Below are 16,511 nucleotides of genomic sequence, written 5' to 3' on the forward strand. Positions count from 1 at the left end.
ACCAAAATATACTGATCTCCCCAAAGGAAAGACACCCTATGGGGCATATCCTGTTCATGAATCCAGCTATAAGTTCATTCTTCCACTGGTACCACTAATTCTGTCTCAGTATCCTGTAATATAAGGAATAAATAGTAAATGTAACTGCCACCAGCATACCCTATATATACTAGAGGAAAGGAGAAGAAAAACACAGCAAGGAGGAAAAGAGGTCATTGCTATGTCCTCATTTCTGTAATGGTCATAAGGCTGCCGCTGGCATTTATGACATCCCTTCTCTGTGAACCATGTCATGCCCCCTGCCTTTGGCCAGCACTTTAGTTGGTTGGGATTCTTTGTTTGATGGGGTAACCTAAACCTTTATTCGTAGAGAATCTGAGCGCTTGTTAGTCCTGCTGGCATGTGAAGATTCCCCAAGGAATTCCATGGAGTTACTTGCATTCCTTTCTGCCTACTTTGTGAAGCAGTAACCGTATTTCCCCTTGACAGGGTGGTTGATTACCCTAATCAAGATTGTAACTCCCTTTATACACACCTAGGGAAAAGAAAAGCTCAGAAAGTCCAGGTGACAGTCTCTCTAAGTAAGCAGAACTCAGAGTCATAGGGATAGGAAGCAATAGATTTGCAAGTGGGTCATTGGGTTTAATCAGAAAACAGGCAACTTGATTGAAAGCAAACTTCTCATGCAATCAACTTATATCATTAGGGTCTACGTGAGCCAAATCCCATGTACCCATGGATACACTTGATGATGGAGTCCTTATAGGCATGCTTGACTTTCTATCTGGATGGATGATCGATTGTAGTTGGTCACATTGGGTCATAAGATTACCTGATGTCCTATAGTTAGGCCTTCATTCACCATCAAAGCCCAGTAGCAAGCCAGGATCTGATAGCAGTAGAACCAACAAAATCCAAATAGCATTGTACTTCTTTTGTGGTGACAGAAGTACTACACATATGTCTAGGGTACTGGACACTCTAAGAAACTTCACTGAGACGCACTGTATTTATCTCCCACCTTGCAAAAGGTGTGTCTTACCTACAGAGCTGAAGTGTCTGCTTCTTTGTGCTCTCCAGGCCCTGTTAATGTGATTTAGTCAACTGATTTAGCAAAATTAGTTTGCTGTCTCTTAGAATAGGGATATTCAGGGAATCAAGGTCTTTCTGGTACAGAGCTGGAGAACAGAGGTATGCCTGAGTTAGAACAGTAAATGAAAACTCTTATCCCTTCTAGGTAATAGCAAAATGCTTCCAGTGGTTTCTGTTCCTCAGAGTAGAGAGTGAAACCAGTAGATGCATGACTCCAGGGACTGTAATCATGAGCATTTATCTAACACAACAGTTAAAAATGGAATTATCACCTGACTAAAATAATCCACTGTCATTTTCCAAGACCCATCTAATTTTGCACCTATCAGACAGAGGAAATTAATGGTGTTTTAATTGGAGTCATCAGCCTGCAAGGTCTTTGGTAGAAACACTAATTTTTGCAGCCTCCCCTAAAGATATGTTACTATCGTTGACTTTTCTATTTTGAAACAGTTGTTCAGTTGGATTCTATTGGCCTTTTATATCACAATGGCCCTCACTTCATGGGTCAGAGAGCCAATATGGGGATCTTTTCCAACTATCTCTCTGAAACTGCTGATATAGAATAGTTTTGGAATTCCTCTGGGCCTCCAGTGGCATGGACAAAAGCCAAAACACGATTTTTCACATGAGATGGACCTACAGTGGTATTCTTGAACCCAAGAAACTGATATTAGCTCGAAGTCTTCATCAAGGTTCCCTGAATGTGGTATTTCCCTTTCCCCAGTATCCAGTTACCTTGGGAAATTGCCACAGATCCTTTTGGAGAAGGCAAGAGAAATAGTTACATTACACTCATGTAGAATAGCAGAGTCCTTCCTCAAAGGCGAGCAGCATATCCTTCGATCAAAGGGCTTTAGATCATTAAACGCAAGCCCAGTGTTAGGTGATGATCTGTAACTATCATAGTGGCTCAAGTCGTGACTTTATTTTTTATTTTTGCCAGAACTGGAGAGTGTTTTTGGTTTTTTTCTTGCTTTGTTTTGTTTCTTATGTTTCGCTGGTTAAACAAATCAAGTAAGACTTTAGTGGGCTGCCTTTAACTTTTTAGGGCCCTACACTGTGGCAGTCTGCCATGGTTACTACTTGAGACAGTCACTACTACAGTTACTACTGTTACTGCCTGAGACGTCATTACAAGACTGAATGAAGGGAGGAACATAAAAATGAAAACTTAAGATAAAAGAAACTGTTTTAAAGGAAGGGGCCATGGGAAGAAGAAGAGAGCTCCCTGCCTCTAGTGAGCAAAGGCAGCCCCTGAGCTTCCACAGCCCCTCCTATTTATTGGGTAACAAGAGGAGGGAGGAGGAGGTAACGACTGGTCAGTTGCTTAACTGATCACAGGTTCATATTGTTACTAACAGGCTTCAGATGTACCTATTCATAAGAAACACTATGCTTGGGGCATGACAGCCCTCAGCATTCCTTCTGGGTGACAGATGCAGTTTGTCAGTTTGCCAACATTCTGCATTTATGAGAAACAGTTTACTGGTTACTCATATAGCCTCCAGTAGTATACTGAGTTGATCATGACCCTCATTCTTTCGGCCTGTAACATTACACCATGAGTTCTTGCCTCATACAGAGCCTACCGAATATTACAATGATCATTCCCACTTCATTTCGGAGGACGAAGTGCCAACGCCTGGCCTCCCACATCTTTGCATTCTTCTTCCCCTCTGAATCAGGCAAACTATTTCAAATTGCAGCCTCTCCACCCAGCATTCTGGACTTTCCTCAAAGCAAGGGTAAAGTGTGAGGGCTACAATTAGAGGTATTTGTGGGAATGAGGCACAAAACAGATGCAATCCAGCATTCTGTCTTCAGAAATCTTTGAATCCCTTCCTCTACATGATGCCAAGGGATTTGGGGCCCTTAAGTTCCATTTCGCATGGGCCAGCATTTGTTTTAAGTTTGCATTTTGTTAGAGCCTTGCCAGCTCCTGGAGCTAGCACAGGGAATGCCAAATAATCCCTGGTAAGTGAATCCGTATCAAGAAGATCAGCCTGAGCCAAAATTACATTCCCCCTTCCTTGATAAAACACCACAAAAATCCATTTCCACAGGTATTTCCCCAAATTTTTGATGGTGTCAGTTAAGAAGTTTCTGCAATTCTGTATAGGTCCAGGATTTTTACCTACTGTGTCTACTTGTCATGCTCTAGGCCAAACTGATCCCCACCTTCCAGCTAAGTACCCTTGAGGGATGGGGCAAGCAGGAAATTGTGAGCTTTCTCCTGTAAGAAAAAGTGTGAACTATTTGCACCTGGTGTTTTAGAGAGCTTTCGATTTTCTCCCACATCTCTCATATGATCATTCCACTTGTCACAGTCCCGCAGCCTATTAATGCCTAACTTCACAAAGTGCAGCAGGGCCGTGAATTCAGCAACCTGCACAATCAGTTGCCAACTTTGGTATTTGGAGAACTCAGCTGTACTGCAAGTCATAAGACTCTTTTACTGTAGTCATAGAAATACTGTCTGTTCATTCTGTATGAAAAAAAAAAAGGCATTGGGGCTTCCTTTGTTGACTCTCCCTTTATATTATTGTGTGCAGTTAGAAACAAAATGCTCTATTACACAGCTTGAACATTCCTCACTTCCTTAAAATTAACTGTGACACGTGTTATCCCTTCTCTGAGAGCTTCATCCTCAGTGGTCAGATGCTATGAAGTAATGTAAGACATAGGTCTTTACCACTGCAGACCACTGCTGGCTTCCCAGACTAGAGCATGAACAACAACCTCATTGTATTTTGCCCCATCACAGCTCAATAATGTTGAATATCCTACATTTCCTAGAGGATATGGTGTCTACAACTCAACTCTAGTTCCAATTTCTTTATCAGTTAGGAATCTTTGGTTGCAAATAACAGAATCTAACACTGGAAAACTTAAGCCAAAAAATGACTGCACTGGAAAGGTACTGGATAGGATCAAAGTCAAATTAAACAATGAGGCTTTGAGAAAGACAGCAATTCAAGCAACATAGGGATTGAGGTAGGTAAAACTCATAAATCACCTCTTTGCGGTACTGCAATTAAAAGAGCTTAGTGACAACTGCCTCCATTGTATAAATCACTCTGCTCACGCTAAAAAATTCCCTGAAGACTGAGTCTAACTAGACTGGTTTGGGTCATATGCTCATCACATGATTTGGGGGCGAGATGGGAGGAACCATCACAGACAGTCCCACCAGGACATAGATGGCAGAGGGGTAACTCCCTGAAGGAAAATGGGGGTCATTTCATTAAAATGAGGGGAAAGGATCCAGGGGAGATAAAACCAACTGATATCTTTTACAATACCACTGAGTGACTATGGCAGCCAGGTGGCTTGGTTTCAGCAACAATGAAATCAAGAATGAGAGGCAGAGAAACAGAGAGAGGGAGTGATTGATTTCTGTATCACATGGTAGATAACAGGGTTACCAACATCTCCCAATTTGGTATCTTGTAGCGCCTCCACCAGAGAACTTCCCATCTCTAGTTTGAAAAATCTCTGCTTGGCCCAGAGATTGGTCACCTTGGGAAGGTGACTGGATCACTCAACTGTGGTGGAGGGGCTGGGTCATGTGAACCTATGGCTGGAGTAGGAGTCAAGCAGTTCCCGAACAGGGAGCACAGGGCAGATCTCAGTAATCCCTTGCAGTCTTGCTCTCTTGGTCTTCAGTTTCAACTTCTGTAAATGGAGGGATAACATCCAGAGATGTTAAGGAGCAACTGGGGGCACGTAGGACAGCTCAGCACATCTGGGCTCTGAGATGTGATGTGCTTATTGTTAATGATAAACTGTCTAATAGTTTCCCCTTCTTTGCAGTGACCTCAAGGTGGCGACTTCCTTTGTGAGACATAATACTCCTTAGGGATTATCAGATTTAAGATCTGCCCTCCAGCCCCAGTTTACAGATCAGAAAAGGGAGAGCCAGAAGTCCAAGGTCACACAAGAAGCAAATCCCATTCCTGAGTCCCTTCGAGTAAGAAGAGCTGTTCAGCTCAAATAAGGGCCAAGCAGGGTGTTTACACTGGGACATCGGAGTGGAAGAGACTCCAGTTGACTCATACAGTACTTTTTGAAGCCCCCAAGAGTGAAGATAGCCTAGCAAATAATAGTCATCCTCCACATATCCTTGTCACTATAATTTGCAAAGTGGCTTCACATACACTATCTCATATACTTCTCACAACAACCCCACAAGACAACAGCAACAATAATAAAATAGTAGTATCACCACTGAACACATGAAAAAACCAAGATCCATGGTCAGACAGTTAAAAAGTAGCAGATCAGGGATTCAAACTCAGGCTTTTTAATACCAGATTGTACTCACTCGGCACCACTTTCCACTATTACCACGTTGGTAAACTTAACTCCCCAGGCACCACTGAAGGAAGTAGCTTTGAAGTGTGGGTCCTATAATAAGTTTCTTCTATCTGAAAGGCAGCCCTGAGGTGCTGGCTGGGATGGTCCTCACTACCAGACCTCATACTTCAGGCCAGTCCGGCCCTGCCGGTGTGGAAAGAATTCTCCAGGAAGTTAGTAAGTTGAGAAGATAACCTTATAAGACAGGAGTCTTTGAGAAGGGGAGGGTGGGGTGCAGGCGAGTGTCTTTCAGAATCCTGTCTGCTAGAAAGGAGAGAAGGACAAGGGCAGTTGTAGGCTGGTATTTAACCTTGTTCAGAAGAGCAGGGTTCAGAACCCTCAGGAAATTCATTCATTCAAGAGAAAGAATTGCACACACCTTGGTTTTTGAAGTCACATCTGGGTACAAATATCGGCCCTGCCACTCATCAGTTGTGTGACCTTAGATTGGACCTGTTGACCTCTAAGGGGTATTGTATCAGGACCAACCTCCAACTGGTATCCAACCCCCAGCCCACCTCCCCGCCATCTTTTCCTACCTACTTAGATCAATAAGGAATCTTTCAGGTACAAGTGAAAGAGACCCAACAAAGTGACTTAAGTACAGGTGGATCCAGAGGTTCCACTGAAGTCATCACGTCATTTTCCCCTGCTTCTATCTATGCTCTGTGTTTCTGTGTTGGCTTCAGACAGTAAGTTATTTAAAATATTTGAATAAAATGGGAGAATATGAGGGATGCCATGCGGTGCAGAGGAAAGAATGTGGTTAAGGCCAGAAAGAATTGAGCTTGAATCTTTGCTACTTATGAGGTGTTTGATCTTGGTTGGGTTTCTTTGTCTCTCTGAGCCTGTTTCTTCACTTACCTTAGTTTAATAACATCCACACCTCAGAGTGTTATGGTCAAGTTCAAGTAAGATAATATATATGAAAATGCCTGGCACAAGGTTAAATATTAAAGCAGCAAAAAAAAATGCAAAGGAAGGAAATAGAGCTCAGCAGCCTCTACCAGGGCTCTTGTTTTCCTCTGGAGGGCAAAGCAATTCCAAGCAGAGGGCACTGGAAAAGGAAGGGGTTTGCTCATCTAAGAGACTCACTCTTATACTTGAGGCCTTGGCGTCTCGGAGTGAACACTGGAGTCAAGAAGCCTAAGTTTGAATCCAGACTTGACACTGCCAAGCCTTGGGCCTCCGTTGGATCATTCACCAGAACAAGATGCTGGCTGGGATAAATACTCATGGGCTAAGAGTAACCACCCCTTACATCTGCATAGGCCTAGGTAGTTTCCAAGGGGCCTTCCCATCCATGATCTTGGAAGCTTCTAAAACAGCCCAGCGGAGTTAGAAGACAAAAAGGCTTGTTTGTTTATTCAAGTATAAAATACATATGGGAAAAAAAAAGCAGATCCTAAGGGTTCACACTGATAAATTTTCTCAACATGAACACACTTGTGAAACAAGCACTCAAATAAAGAATTAGAACTTGAGTAGCATTATAGTCCCTCCTCATACTCGTATCCAGTCACTACCCCACAACCAACAAAGGTAAACGGTGCCCTGACTTTTAACATCATAGAGTAGGTTTCCTTGGTTCTGAACTGTATATAAATAGAATTGACAGTATGTACTACTTTGTGTCTGGCTTTTTTATTGTGGCAAAATACATATGGAATTTACCATTTTAACCATTTTTAAAAGTAAAGTTCTGTGGCATTAAGTACACTCACATTGTTGTGTAGGAACATCTGTCTCCAGAGCTTTTTCATCTTCCTCAGCTGAAACTCTGTGCCCATTAAACACTAACTCCTCATCCCTCTCTCCCTCCCTCTGCCAACTGCCATTCTACTTTGTCTCTATGAAGAGACCTTGCTACTCTAGGTACCTTATGTAAGTGCAATCATGTATTTGTCCTTTTGTGACTGGTTTATTTCACTTAGCATAATGTTCTCAAGGTTCATCCATGTTGTAGCATGTGTCAGAATTTCCTCCTCCTTAAGGCTGAATAATGTTCCATTGTATGTGTAGGCCCTATTTTGCTTATTCATTCATCCATCAATGGATATGTCTAGCTTCATTTAAATCTTTGAAAGATACAGCCATATTGTTGCATGTAGTGAGAGACTCAATGTACAAATGGACAATCCCAGAATATATATAAAAATAGAACTTTGACCCACAACCTGCAGTAACCTGCCCAGGAAACCAACCCCGTATCTACAATAAATAGCCCAGGTTGCCAGCCTGCTATAAGCCAGACTTGCAGGAAGCCAGACTGCTATCTCCAGTGGCAATCCAGGAAGCTAAACATTAACTTCTGTAACAATCAAGTCAAAATGGTCAGGACTTGATTAATAACTGACAGCTTCCACAATTTTTGTCCCCACTTCCAACTTAGGATCAAACAGAGAAACCAAATATGCACCCCTAAATCAATCACATAGGATGTCCTGCTTCTATTTAGCCCTCCTACAGCTTTCCCACGCCAACAGCTTCCAACAGGGCATCCCTGAAGCCTTCCTTTTTTTTCTACCATAGAGCTTTCCCATTCCTTTGTATGCCTTTGAGTTTCTGCCAAAATGCAGGTAACAGTGGCTGACTTCTTTGCTGTAGCAAGCTCACAATACCTTTTTGCTTATTTCCACAGTAGCTATAGGTAGCTCATTCTCATTATTGTATAGTATTCCACTATGCAAATCTATGTAATTTATTTATGCTGCCACTGGGCATCCGGATGGTTTCCGGTATGGCAAAATTATAAATGCCATTATGAATATTCTAGTACATGTCTTGTGGTAAAAAGGCATACATTTCTGGTGAGAAAATACCTAGGGAAGGAATTGCTAGGTCACGGGTATATTCACCAGTACTCAAGAGTTCCAGTTGCTCCACATCCTCACCAGTACCTGGCATTTCTATTTCTTCCATTTTAGTTATTATCGTGGGTACACGGTAGTAATGCATTAAGGTTTTAATCTGTATAGTTGTCCCTTGGTATCTGTGGTGAATTGGTTCCAGGAACTCTGATGGATACCAAAATCTGCATGCAGATGCCTAAGTCCTTGATATGAAATGTCCTAGTATTTCCATATAACCTACGTACATCCTTCTGTATAATTTAAATCATTTCTAGATTATTTATAATACCTAATACAATGCTATGCAAAATACATAATGTAAATGCTATGCAAATTACTGTTATCCTGTATTGTTTAAGGAATAATAAGAAGAAAAACAGATACAATTTTTTTTTTTTTTGAGACGGAGTCTTGCTCTGTCACCCAGGCTGGAGTACAGTGGCGCAATCTCGGCTCACTGCAACCTCCGCCTCCCGGGTTCAAGCAATTCTCCTGCCTCAGCCTCCCAAGTAGCTGGGATTACAGGCACGCCACCACACCCAGCTAATTTTTGTATTTTTAGTAGAAACAGGGTCTCACCATGTTGGTCAAGCTGGCCTTGAACTCCTGACCTCAAATGATCCAGCAGTCTCAGCCTCCCAAAGTGTTGGGATTATAGGCGTGAGCCACTGTGCTGGGCCATTTTTCTTTTCCTAATATTTTTGATCTGTGATTGGTTGATGTAGAATCCATGGATACAGAGGGCTGGCTGTATTTTCCTGATGACTGAAGTTGAGCACTATTTCGTGAAGGCATAGTTTCAAAATGCATAAATCATGCCAGTTCCTTGCTTAAAACCCTTTGACGGCTCTCCATCTCATCAGCAGTAACACCCAAACCCCTTTCCATGGACCATAAGGCCCTGAACATTCTTGCCTTCACCCACCTTGTACATGCTGTTCCAACCAGAGAAGAATCCTTCCATTCTTCCAACAAGCCAAACTTTTGTTCTTATCTCAGGGTCTTTGTTCTTGCTGTTCCCTCAGCCTGGCTGGCTCCTTCTTGTCATGCAGGTCTCATTACAAACATTGTTTCTCGGCCGGGCACGGTGGCTCACGCCCGTAATTCCAGCACTTTCAGAGGCCGAGGTGGGCAGATCACGAGGTCAGGAGATCGAGACCATCCTGGCTAACACGGTGAAACCCCGTCTCTGCTAAAAATACAAAAAATTAGCTGGGCGTGGTGGCGGATGCCTGTAAACCCAGCTACTCGGGAGGCTGAGGCAGGAGAATGGCGTGAACCCAGGAGGTGGAGCTTGCAATGAGCCGAGATCACACCACTGCACTCCAGCCTGGGCGACAGAGCAAGACTCTGTCTCAAAATAATAATAATAATAATAATAATAAAATAAATAAATAAATAAACATCGTTTCTCCAGAAGCGTTATTCTATATAAAGCCATCTCTCCCTACACATACACACACACACGCACACACATACACATGCACACGTTACTCTCAATCCCATTACCCTGTTCTTTTCTTTTTAATGTACTTTATCATTCTCTGAAATTACCATGTGTTTACATGTTATATAGAATTTCTGTGAAAACAACAGCTACAGATCTAAACTAATCTTGAACAAGTGACTCAAAAATCACAATCATCACTGCCATTGACAACGTGGTTTTCTGAAATGGAGAACAACTCTTAGTAAAGGTCCAAACAAAACAAACAAGTGACTCTCCATTCTTCATACTTCATTCTTAAAAAAAAAAAAACACACACACAGTAAAACCATATAAAAAGTACTTTGTGTTTACATGTAAATGAACTTTGGTTTAGTATCACATGTGTATAAACAAAATTTTCACCAAAATTAATAATCAGTGGAACATCTGAATGTTGTTCTGGACACTGGACAGATGTTTGTTATGCAGGACTGTCCCAGAATGCACTGCAGAGCATCTAGCAAACCTGCCCCTGCCCATTAAATGCTGGTAGGGCTCCTCAATTGCTGTCACCACAAAGAAACTCTCCTACGTTTCCAAAACACCCCCTGGTGGGCAGTACTGCACACTGTAAAAGTCCGTCTGTCTATAGAAAGGGTACCCTATCATGTACCTAAGAGTGTGTGTGAGAAAACAAATGAAGTCATCTAAATGGCTCTGCATTGTGCCTGGCAGATAATAAGTGCTTAATAAATATAAACTTATTTCATCCCTCCTTCTTTCTTTCATCTGGCCACAGGTTCTCAGTGTGACCAATAAGGAACATCTGTCATCAACCCTGGCCACAGGAAGGAAGGTACACTAAATATTTCAAGGAGTGAGATGAGTAAATTAGGGAACGATAAACACACTTATCACCCCACTCCAAGAAAGGCCCACAGAATAACATGACAGTTATTCACACAGACTGTGGAACTATTCTATTAAATACTGTATAGCAATTTGACTCAAGAGAACTACACTTACTTTTCAATATAACTCTATTCCCCCTCTGCTCTAGGGTCAAATTTTAAGACTGAAAAAAAAACCCAGGGTCAAGCTGGAGAACTATTCCTGGATAAGAATGGGCCATAACAGGACAGGAACCTGCTGCTCCACCTCTGAATGCTGGGCCACGTCTGGCCTGGCTTCATGCAGCAGCAGGTGGGAATGAAGGATTCCAAGGTGATCGACATCTCACACTAGAAGCTTTATACAGGCGGGTTCTTCTGTCCAGGATGCCTTCTCCCCTTCACTTCCTACTCTTTATTAACCTAGCCATCTCTTCTTCATTTTTAAAGTTTCAAGGTATATTGTCTCCTCTAGAAGAGTTTCCTTGGACATCCCCGCAGAACCGTCACTCCCTCTTCTGTGCATCCACAGGCCCTGTAACTTCTTCTACCATGGTATGTTCAATGTTGTGTGTTTTTGTGCTTGGTTAACTCCCCAGATGCTCTGCAAGAACTGTGCCTGGTTCATCTTTATATTCCTGACAATTAGCTCAGTACCCTGACACACAGTAGAAGCCCAACAAAAGTTTACCTACCTCTCTCCCCAGCTTTGGATCTTAGAATAAACACACCACAGAGTCGATGTCACAAAGATTGTTCACAGCACCATTATTCAGGCTATATATGGAGGTTCTCATTAATAAGGGTTTGTGGTCCAAAGAACAGTTTATTTAAAACAAAGGTGATGAGGTATAGGAAGAAGAAAGGAAGGAGAACAATTCTAACATAAAAACACAGGAAGCATTTCAAACTTAAAAAAAAAAAAAAAAGGAGTGGGGACAATGGAGGAAGCTACATCTCATACTTATACAAACTGCTGACCTCAATTGATTACTTACATCCAAACCTTACAAAATAGCATTTCAAGTCAGCACTTAAGCCAGTGTTATTAGATTTTCTTACAAAAAGTTAAAGCTACAAACTTCACATTTTTAAACTGTACATAGCAACAGCATTTAAGCTTTTTTTTTTTTTTTTTTTTCCAAGTTGGTCCGAGTGCAAGCTGGTAAAAGAGATTTTTTTCCAAACACAAACAAGAACATGTATTCCAAAGACAATGAATATAATACTGATGAAAACATAAACACAGTGCTTAAGAAAAGATGGGGTGAGGTGGAGATGTAGATTGGGCAGGAACAAATTTCTAGTAAATGAGGAGCTGCAATCTTTAGAGGCAATATGGTATGCTAGAAAGGACACTGGAATAAGAATCAGAAGACCTGGATTTGAATCCTGGCTCAGTCATAGTCTAGCCACATGACCTTGAGCAATAGACTTTACATCTCCAAGCCTCAATTTTCACATCTGTAAAATGAGGATAATAATACCTATATTTCCCAGCACTATTAAGTTTCTATAGATATAGGGCTATTCAGATTATCTACTTCTTCTTTTTTTTTTTGAGACAGGGCCTCATTCTGTCATGCAGGCTGGAGTGCAGTGGTGAGACCGTGGCTCACTGCAGCCTCGACCTCCCTGGGCTCAGGTGATCCTTCCACCTCAGCCTCCTGACCAGCTGGGACTACAGGTGTGTGCCACCATGCCCAACTAATTTTTTTTTTTTTTTGTAGAGATGGGATTTCACCATGTTGCTCAGGCTGGTATCTATTTCTTCTTGAATGAATTTTGGTACTTTTTATTTTTCAAGGAATTTGTCTATTTTGTTGAAGTTGTTAAATTTATTAGCAAAAAATTATTCATAATATTCTATTGGCTTTTTAATACCCATAGGATGTATCATGATGTCACTGTTCTCATTCCTGATGTTGAAAAGACTTACTGAGTTTTAAATGGTATAAATTTCTGGCATCTGGCAGGTGCTAAATGTTTCCTAGATCGAAATCTATAGTCTCAAGGAGTTAAGGCTACAATTCTCAAGTTGCTTCAGATGACTGGTTCTATTTATCAATATGTCTATTGATCCACTCATCCACTCATCCATGCATCCTCTCACCCTTCCTCTTCCCCGTCAAACATTCATCCATCCAATTAGTGGCTAGGGGAAAAGGACAAAAAAGAAAAAAAAAAGGAAATTCAAAATTTCTACTTCAAAATTACTGATGGAGCAATTAAGATATTCTTAAAGAATTCTGAGATTTTTGGCCAGGCACGGTGGTTCACGCCTGTAATCCCAGCACTTTGGGAGGCCAAGGCAGGTGGATCACAAGGTCAGGAGTTCACGACCCACCTGGCTAATATGGTGAAACCCCGTCTCTACTAAAAATACAAAAATTAGCCAGGCGTGGTGGAGCAGCACCTGTAATCCCAGCTACTTGGGAGGCTGAGGCAGGAGAATCGCTTGAACCCGGGAGATGCAGGTTGTAGTGAGCTGAGATGGCGCCACTGCACTCTATCCTGGGCGACAGAGCAAGACTCCATCTCAAAAAAAAAAAAGGATTCAGAGATTTTTTTTTTTTTTTTTAAAGACAGAATCAGGTCATTGTTCTTGAAAGCAGAAAACAAGCGAGGACCTCAAATTTCCCTGGAAGCTCGAGTTGCAAATGCTCAAGCAATGACTGAAGCCCAAGGCTCAATGAAAGCAAGCTGATATATCTTAATTTAGTATTCAACAACAACAACAAAAAACTAGGACTTGCTCCTTTGCCTTTCTGTCACTAGAAAACAAATATACCTTGTCAGGAAATTTCTCTGATCCAAAAAAAATTGACTTCTGGCCAAAAGGCTCCATCAAGCTGGTAAGCAATAGACTTTGTTGGATCAGCAAGCTGGGTGCACACATGCCTGAAACAAAACAAACTCCAGATCAAAGTTCATGACCCAAGAATGGTTATGGGGAAACTGAACTTTATTTTATTTGGATCTAGCTTAGGAAGGGAGAAAATGGGCTTTCTCCTCCTGTCTGGCCAAGTGCAAAATTCTTTGTTGAAAAAAGAAAGAGAGGCCAGGAGCGGTGGCTCATGCCTATAATCCCAGCACTGTGGGAGGCCGAGGCGGGTGGATTACCTGAGGTCAGGAGTTCAAGACCAGCCTGACTGACATGGTGAAACCCCATCTCTACTACAAATACAAAAAAAAAAAATCTAGGCATGGTGACAAATGCTGTAATCCCAGCTACTCAGGAGGCTGAGGCAGGAGAATCACTTGAACCCAGGAGGTGGAGGTTGCAGTGAGCCGAGATCGTGCCATTGTACTCCAGCCTGGGCAACAAGAGCGAAAATCCGTCTCAAAAAATTAAAAGAGAAAAGAGAGAGAGAGAGACAAAACTATTAATTCGCACAGCAAATGGTGCAGGGGTATGCATCGTGGATGCTTTGGTTTTTAAGACTTACTTGGCAATCAGACTTAACTAATTCAGCTGTCTTTCCAACCTAAAAATGCCACTTAGAGTTAGTCTATGCAAGAAAAGGTGGTCACTTTATTTTAAATAGGCTTGTGACTCTCCTTTTTTGTGTAAATATTGATCCCCTATAGTGATGCTATGAGTCCTGATTCCGCCATTTACTAGCTGCATGACCTTGGGAAGGAATCACTCTCTGAACTTATTTCTTCATCTACAAAATGGAGATAAAGTAGTTAAGTCATAGGGTTATTGTGAAGTTTAGAGCCTACCCAGCTCAGTGCCTGATATAATAATATGTGCTCAACAAATGGTAGCTGCCATTTATTATTCCAGCAAGATCCTCAAATTGTCCTCTGTTTTCAGTATCTGCCACATAGCTATTTCAGTGGCCAAACCCTGAAGACTAACAACTGCCTCTTGCATTTTTTAAAAACTTGCTTTAATTGCAAATAACAGAATCTGGCCACAGAAGAGGCACATTCCCTGCCTTTCCATTGATTCCCAGGTTTCAGGAGCAAAAGCAATTATGGAGTCAAATTACAGTATCCTGAGGTGCAAGCCAGTCATGGCTCCCCATCTGAGGGAAAGAGGTAAAGTTGCAGGAAGATGGCTCTATGCTGTCTTTTGCAAAGCCCTCTGATTTGCTTCAGGCCCGAAACCTGCCTCCATGGGTGCTCGTCTGCTATATCTGGCAGATGTTGTGGAGCTCAAGGACTTGCTGAAACTGAATGATCTGGCTCGTCTAGGCAATCTTTTTACAGCCAGGTCATACCTACTGAAGAGACAAGGCAAGAGCAAGTTTCTGTTAGCAAGGTTCCCTGGAATAATTAACCAAGACTGACACAGGTCTCTTCCCCCAAAGAAGGGGCTGCATGGTTCGGTGGCCTGGGAGTGAGGACCCTGAATTCTAGTCCGAGCTCTTATGCTAACTTGCTTTGTGATTTTGGCCATTCCCCTCTACACAGTTTTCTGATCATCCGTACAAGAGGGTCAGACCAGATGATCTCTATAGTCCCTTCCAGCTCTGACATTCTGTGTGTTCAGTTCAGGTTGAGCCTCCTGGAGAACAAATCTTAGTCTAATATTCATTTATCCTTTCCAGGCTGCTTAGCAGTGAAAGAGAAAAGAAAATAGTCACATATTTGAATGTGGGTCACAAAAGCAATCCTCTCTACCCCTGTGTGTAAGGAATGTGGAGCAAAATGCCACGTGTATGATTTTTACATGAACAATGAGAGCTTTGAAAATGCTTTTCCTTTATGGACTGAACACAGCCCCATGTTTGCTGAGAGTTCCTGGTAGACCTATCCCCTCAGTGGATCATGTCTCCTCTTAAGGCACTGGGCAGTATCTGTGCTGTGACTTTAGGCAGTTGAGAGAGTGGAGATGGATGAAAGGCATTGAAAGAGCAAAGGCCAATTTGCAAAGAGGATACCAGGCTTTTCCTGGGACTCAAAGAGTAAACACAAACTCTCAAAGCTTTCCCTTGGACATCAACAGTAGCTCCAGAAGCCAGTGATGACCACACGAGGCTGAAACCATGGTAAAAGAACTGTCCCAAACCTAATTTTTAAATGCAGCCCTGCAAAGGGGGAGGTTGGCTCCTGGGATTCAGTGACCCCCTAACAACCTCCCGGTGTCCTCTGCCCTCATGTTCCACAGTACCATAATCTTACAGAAGAGGCAAACTGTTTAAAACTGTACCTGTACAGAGATGCCACCACACTGAGTGGGGAATCTATTTATAATTTATATATATATATGCATATTTATATATATTTTAAAAGTCTTCCAGAAAGAACAATTGAAAGCTATTGGGAGAAGAAAAGCAAACAGACAATGTAAAACTTTCCCAGCTATCACTCAACTAGGAGTCTCTGTTCCTGGGGTTTAAAACTCTGAGTTAAAAGCGCCAATATAAATCCTTTGAAATAATATACCTGACCAATGTACATACACACATCAAGATGGCACGCTGGCTGTCAAGAGAGCCCTTCCCACTGGCGCACATTCCTGAGTTCACAAAGGTGCTGTGGAGAGACGACAGAGTAGGAGTGCTGGCTAACAGATGTGAGGCAAGCCATCCAGAATTCACCCAAAGCCTGGGTGGAGCTGGGGCCCTCACAGCCTGGCCTTGCTCAAAAGTTTTGTTGCCGTCTCTTCTTAGCCTCAATGGCATCCAGGATGGGCTGCCGCTTGGACTGGTACTTCTGCCGGATCTCTTCAATCTCCTGCTCCATCATGGGGTCCAGGGCCAAGAGCCTCTTCTGAAGGTCCTCCACTGTCCAACTCTTAAGCTAGAAGAGAAGTGGAAAGTATCGTCACGACAAAGCTTACGTCGGTGGCAGAACAGTGGAGAAGCCCAGCCTTCCCAGGCACCCAGAGGGAAGGGAGACAGGAGGAAGACACTGTGGTCAGATCACAGGTTG

At 42.4% G+C, this 16,511-nt stretch overlaps 1 protein-coding gene across 3 annotated transcripts in view; it reads right to left on the reverse strand.

The window, feature by feature from the left end:
• Window positions 1–11,404: 11,404 nt before the first annotated feature.
• The window catches only part of STK4 (serine/threonine kinase 4), a 113,955-nt gene continuing 108,848 nt past the window's right edge, over window positions 11,405–16,511 (reverse strand). For 2 of the 3 annotated variants that reach the window (XM_025399880.1, XM_025399881.1), the window contains one exon: window positions 11,405–16,379. In XM_025399880.1, coding sequence (XP_025255665.1) covers window positions 16,221–16,379 — 159 coding nt within the window. In that variant the 3' untranslated portion in view covers window positions 11,405–16,220. The remainder of the gene's footprint in view (window positions 16,380–16,511) is intronic. The other variant, XM_025399882.1, reaches the window with a different exon arrangement.

Source organism: Theropithecus gelada, chromosome 10 (assembly GCF_003255815.1).
Source record: "Theropithecus gelada isolate Dixy chromosome 10, Tgel_1.0, whole genome shotgun sequence".
Taxonomy (NCBI): Eukaryota; Metazoa; Chordata; class Mammalia; order Primates; family Cercopithecidae; genus Theropithecus; species Theropithecus gelada.